The sequence below is a fragment of the Apteryx mantelli genome, chromosome 3 (genome assembly GCF_036417845.1).
Source record: "Apteryx mantelli isolate bAptMan1 chromosome 3, bAptMan1.hap1, whole genome shotgun sequence".
NCBI classification, from domain to species: Eukaryota; Metazoa; Chordata; class Aves; order Apterygiformes; family Apterygidae; genus Apteryx; species Apteryx mantelli.
This window is the reverse complement of record NC_089980.1, coordinates 50,518,989-50,524,778: the sequence shown is the minus strand read 5'-3', so window position 1 is coordinate 50,524,778 and position 5,790 is coordinate 50,518,989. Positions and strand designations below refer to the sequence as shown.

Here is a 5,790-nt window from a genome sequence, read left to right as displayed (position 1 = left end):
AACAAAGAGGAAAGAAGAAAGCCCCTTGGCAGCATCCTTCACACCTTGTAACAACGGGAACCCTGCCAGGACGAGCAGTGTGCTTTCACCTGCGGGAACTTGTCCGTGGTTAGCACTGAACTCCCCGTTCAGGGCCCCAGGGAGCCTTGGACCAGGAGCAGGGGGACTTTGGATTTACACCCATGTAACTTCACTGCAATAAAGCCCTTTTCTGCAGGACGATTTGCCGGCTCCTTGTCTCTCCCTCCAACCCTTGGGCACCAAATGTCTTCCACTGACTTTTGGATGGTTCTGCAGGTGTGGCGGGGCTATTAGGATGCCCCGGCGTGCACACCACCGTAGCAGCAGGGCAAGGCACTGAGCAGCGGTAGCACTGCTGCTGCTGTTGTGGGAGAGGGCAAGGGAGATTTGGGGAAGCAATGCCTCTCTGCCAGGGAGTCAAGGGCCACCGCCGAGAGCAGCAGTCCCCAGCGAGGGGAGAGAGAAGCTGCTGAGAGGTGATGCTGCTCCAGAAGGGGCGTCTGAGAGAAGGAGCCCACGGGCATGGCAGGGGTGCTGTTTCCCGGGTGCAGCTGTTCCCAGGACACCGAGGAAAGGGGCAGCAGAGGACCTAGCCTGGCAGGAGCCGCGACCGGCAGAAGCTGCATGCTGGCAGGCTGCAACTAGAGAAGGTGCCCTCTCCATCGGCCCCTGTCAGCAGGCGCCCTCTCCTTGCAAGACAGCTGAAGGAGAGGGGCCCACTGCCACTTGCAAAAGGCATTGGCCATTCTTGGCAATCTGTAGCTCTTCCGTTGCATGGTGTTCAGCTCTCCCTTGCAGAAACCAAAAGCATTTTGTCCTGGTGGCAGACATGGGCAGGAAGAGATGGCCCATGCGGGTGGTGCCATGGAAAGACTCAGAGGCCACAGAAGCCATACCAAGAGCTTCCAACTGCCTCTAAGCAAAAACACAAGGATTTCTTTGGGGGCTGACTCTCTGTGTTTGACTGTGACCAGCCTGGGGGTCCCAGGAAGAGGACGTGCCCGTTTCCTGGCCTGTAAGCAGCCCAGACAACCCAGGGAGGAGGAGCCCAGGCACTTCCCCAGAGAAGAAGGGGGTTTCTCTTTGGGCCCAAGGAGGTGGCTCAGGGCCGACGTGACAGTCATGCTCAGCAAGCTTAGCTGGGCTCCAAATACTCAGCACACGTGGGCCTCAACATTCCAGCTTCTGGCTAAGAAAAGAGGCCTTGGTCCTCTGGGAGCCTCTTTCCAGGCACGTCCAGCAGGCAGAAGGAAAGCAAGAGAGGTGGACAAACCGAGAGGAGCTCTACACATTGGTCACAAGCAAGGGCTAGGGCAAAGGAGTTGAATAAAATTGTGTCCAGCCCCACTCAGCTTGCTCTTGCACTGCTTCAAGTCTAAGAAGCACCACAATTAAACCAGACTGGAATGTAAACGGACCCCGCAGGAGATTTACCCCCTCATCTCCAGAGAGCCTTTGTCTTCCTCCATCTCTTTCCTTGAAGATCTGCCTTGGCAGCCTGCGTTCTTTCCAGGGCACGTCCCTTCACACAGGTGCCTTCTCTTCCACACATGTACTTAGGAGGCCTCAAAACTGTAGAAGGACACAGAAAGCTGAGGATTCTGCTGCCAGTCCCCAGCACATCTCCTCGCTCCAGGTGTTCCCATTGAGCTCTGGGTGCTGTGTGGGAAGGATGAAATGGTGGCCAGGTCAGAGGATGAGGAGGAAGTATTTGGCCTCAAGTGCAGACACACCCCCATCCTCATCTGGACCACCGACCTCTGCGTGGTCACTTTCATGCTAGTCTGGGGTACATGTCCCAGGCCCACACATGAGTTCTGCCCCACAGGGCTCAGCCCTGTCCCTGCGACTATCCCCACATGGGTGAGATCTGTTTGGGGCTGTGTCTGTCCCAAGGAGGAGAAGCAGCATGGGCTGAATCTTTTTCCCCTTTTCACTGCCAGTTGCAGGAGGTGAAGCAGCTCTGGCTGGACGCCATCCTCTGGTAAGCCCTGCCTGGGAATTCAACCTGCTGACTCAAGGCTGAAGGCAGGGGGGTGCTCCTGATGGTGCTGCACACAGAAATGCTGAAATATAGGTGGGGGAAAGGTGTCTCCACTGCTGAGTGCAGCTCCTGTGCACAGTGGTGTGAGTTGCTTAGTTTCGTAGTTGCAAATCAGCACTGACCCTGTGAGCTGTCACCACAGCTCCTTGCTTGCCAGTATGGGGACCCTGAGCCGCTGCTGTCTGTCTCCATGAGGACAAGGCCCATAGACAGCAGTACCAAGGGTGTTACAGACCGGTGCTCCCAGCCAGCACTGCTGGAGGCTCTCCGGAGTTGACGTCCCTCAGCAGTGCTGGGCTCACTGGCAGGAGAGAGAGCAGCGAAGGCTGGGGGTGACAGAGTTCTCCCTGCACCCTTCCCTGTGCACAGGCAGAGCACAGGCTGGGGACTGCTCTGGAAATCGGGAGTCTCATGTAAAAACCTGTTATCTCTGACAGCTTGCTATTTGCTCCTGTGGAGGTTGGTTTCAAGGGAGAGTTGCACAGAGAAGCACTTCTTGCAATAACACTTCCTCAAGGCATTTCAGATTCCTCTGCAAAACACAAGAGTAATCTCTTGAGCATTTAATTGGACTTCCTCAAAGGAAAAAGTAGTAGCCCCTGCACCCTGCATTAACGTTACATTAAATAGTTTGTGCTCCTGCAGGGTGGCTGACAAACTGCCCAGAGCAAACCTCCTCTTGCTCCAGTGCTTGCTTGCTGTGCTCTACCACATCAGCGAAAATGCGAAGACCAGCAGGATGGACGCCAGCAACCTTGCCATCTGCGTGGGGCCCAACATGCTGAGCCCAGACAGGGACAATGTGCTTCCGCTGGCAGCGCAGGAGAGAAATGACAAGGTCTGTTGAATTCACCCCCTAGCTACTCCCTTTGGGGCAGCTTAGGGCCATCCCCACAGATCCCCCTGCTCTTGTAAAAGCTCAGCGAAATTGTGTCAGGTCAGATCAGGCTGAGCTACAGAGCTACAGCTGTCAGTACAGAAATGTCCATCAGCAGCAGGAAAGGCTGCTCAGCACCTTTTCAGCCCCTCAGATTGAAATTATTGGTTTTCTGTGTGCAGGTGACAGTGTTGATGGAGCTCCTGATAGACAACAGCACAGCAATATTTGGGGAGGACATTGCCTTGCCTTTCAGTCCCTCAGCTGAGGAGTCCCCCGAGCACACAGACAGCTCCACAGGTAGGAGGATGAACTGATGATTGTCACAGGCCTGGGCTGCTGGTTCAAATTCTTTAATTGGATATTAGAAGACATCTGTGGAAATGCAGAGAGGTGCAGAGGGTTCAATACAGTATGGCAGTGTTTTTCTACTGGAATGCTTTCCAGAAGTTCAAAAGGACAACACTCACAAAACAACATTCATCGAGATAGTGAACATCTGTACACCTCTGCTCTTCACCTATTTGCTAACTATGGTCTGGAACTGCACTGTCCCAGGGCATTGACCTTGGTGGTCCTTGTGTTTCCTTAACTTCTCCTCTAGTACATAGGGAGTAAGGTCGTGAGTGCCCAGGGTGTGTTGTCCCACAGGGAAAGTCCCCTTGGATCTTCAGATGGCCCCTAAAACCTACCTAATAGGCTCTATCTCCCCACAGGACACCCAGGTGCTCCTCAGCACAGTGGTTCTGCCTGCAACAACCCACTGCTGGGAGCTGAATGCAGCCCTCCCCCCACACACACACCTCGGAGAAGGAACAGTCCAAAGGGAGGAGCTGCAGTCTGTACATAGGATATCCAAGACGTGCCTCTGCCCCTTCACTGAGTAATTTTAAGAATGGCATCAGCAGGATGGACTGGAGGTACTCAGAGCCAGACCTGTCCTTCCAGAACCGCTTTGAAAGCAGGGGAAGGGAGCAGGAGCTGAACAAAAGGGATGGCAATTTTCCCGTTCAGCAGTAACAGCTAAGGTTGGAAAAAAGCCTTGCAATATTGCAAGACAATGGCAATGTTGCTGGCATTCATCCTGCTGGTCTTTGCATTTTCGCTGATGTGATAGAGCACAGCAAGCAACTACTGGAGCAAGAGGAGGTTTGCTCTGGGCAGTTTGTCATCCACTCTACTCGAAAAACGTCTTGCAATATTGCCTTCACAATTTTCAAATTGCTCTCTATATCCAAAACACCCTCCAGCTGCTCCCTGGAAAGCTCCTTCTCTGGTCTGATACTTTCACCAGCTCCAAACTAGTTTCACCCTCTAGTTCCCCAAAAGCCTTTTTAAATAGGCTTTTTCCACTAAGCCCATGGAGGACAGCAGGACACCTAGCAGAGAGATCAAAAAGAACACCATGTCATGCTCTTTTGCAAACTGCAGGAAAACACTCACAAAACCCCAGAGTTGGGGGCCTGTGAAAACATGGGTTTTCAGAGAGACAGCTCCACAAAGAAAGACAATCAGTTCTCCTGCAGAATTATCCAAGAAAACAGGTCAGACAATAAAAGCCATTGCCTGTGGTGCATCAGCAAAGGCCCCATTTCAGGTCCACTGAGGTAGTCTTGAGAGAGGAGAGTGGATCAGAGGAATCATGGAACCACCCCTTTATGAAGATCACCTAAAAACTGGCTGCCATGAAGGTTCCCTCCTATGGCCAATCATGACATCCACAATGTCCAAGCAGGATGGGCCACCCTACCCATGCACTAGTCATGCACAGGACACAGCAGAGATGGCTCCAAGGGATCTGTTCAGGGACAGAGTTTCTGCAGTGAAGGATTCTGAGGTGGAAACTGCAAACTGTGGGAATAAACTCCTCTGTGAGTTTACCTGTGACCTATGGAGCTCATCAGCTGAGAGCCATGTCTGAATCCTGTCAAAAGAGCAAACATGAGGATGTGGCTCAGTGGTGCAGCCAGGCAGTTTTTGAGGTAGCCCAGATCCAGTCTGCAAAAGAATCCTATCTTTAAATAGCTTGTCCCTCCTCTGTGCGCTCTACAAGGTACAGACTGTAAAAACAGATATCTTGTTCATCCTCTGCAAGATTTTACCTTCAAGGATCAATGAATAAGCTAGGTCTGCATAAATGTTTTTTCCTGGGAGGGCTCTCCTGAAGTCTTTGTCAGCTTGACACATCCCATTCTTCCACCAGAAGAGGTGGGGCAGACAGACCTGTGTATGATTATGTAAAAATATAAGTGAAAATGCTGTCTATAATGCTGTTATATATATATATATATATATATATATATATATAACAGCTAACAAATGCTGTTGTGTGGTAAAACTTGTCAGTGGTTGATCGGCAGTGTTGTACTTGTATTCCAAAAAGGACAGTATACAGGCTAGCAGCTCCAAAACCTGTCCCACCTTCCTTATGCTCTTCTCCAGCATTTACCAGAATTAAATATTATCATTCCCGGCTCAAAACAGAATGGACCAAGTCAAGAGATGACATTCCTAGGCACCTGATGGATAAGACAAAGGAAAACAGTGCCAGAATCTATACGAGCAGAGATACCAAACATGCCCACACCTTCTGCTCAAAAAGAACTGCAAGCCTGATTGGGAAAGGTTGGTGTTTGGAGGTCACACTTTCTTGGATTCAGTATTTTAATAAGACCTCTGCATGATGTGCTGAAGAAAAACTCAATACAGACCTTGGAAACAAAACTTCATGAACAAAAAATGCTTTAAAAAAATGAAATGTTTGCTTTCTCATCTAGGGGACTACTCACCCTACACGCCTATTTACACTAAACATAGGCAAAAATGATAAGGCCTATCAATGGGGTTT

The 5,790-nt window shown here is 50.9% G+C and overlaps 1 protein-coding gene across 1 annotated transcript; it reads left to right on the top strand.

The window, feature by feature from the left end:
* Positions 1 to 3,719: 3,719 nt before the first annotated feature.
* Positions 3,720 to 4,963, top strand: LOC106485409 (T-cell activation Rho GTPase-activating protein-like). The gene is given in 10 exon segments (XM_067294569.1): positions 3,720 to 3,970; positions 4,107 to 4,173; positions 4,176 to 4,226; positions 4,229 to 4,283; positions 4,286 to 4,405; positions 4,408 to 4,496; positions 4,499 to 4,567; positions 4,569 to 4,588; positions 4,590 to 4,790; positions 4,792 to 4,963. Coding segments are annotated over 10 exon segments (1,095 nt in total).
* Positions 4,964 to 5,790: the final 827 nt, after the last annotated feature.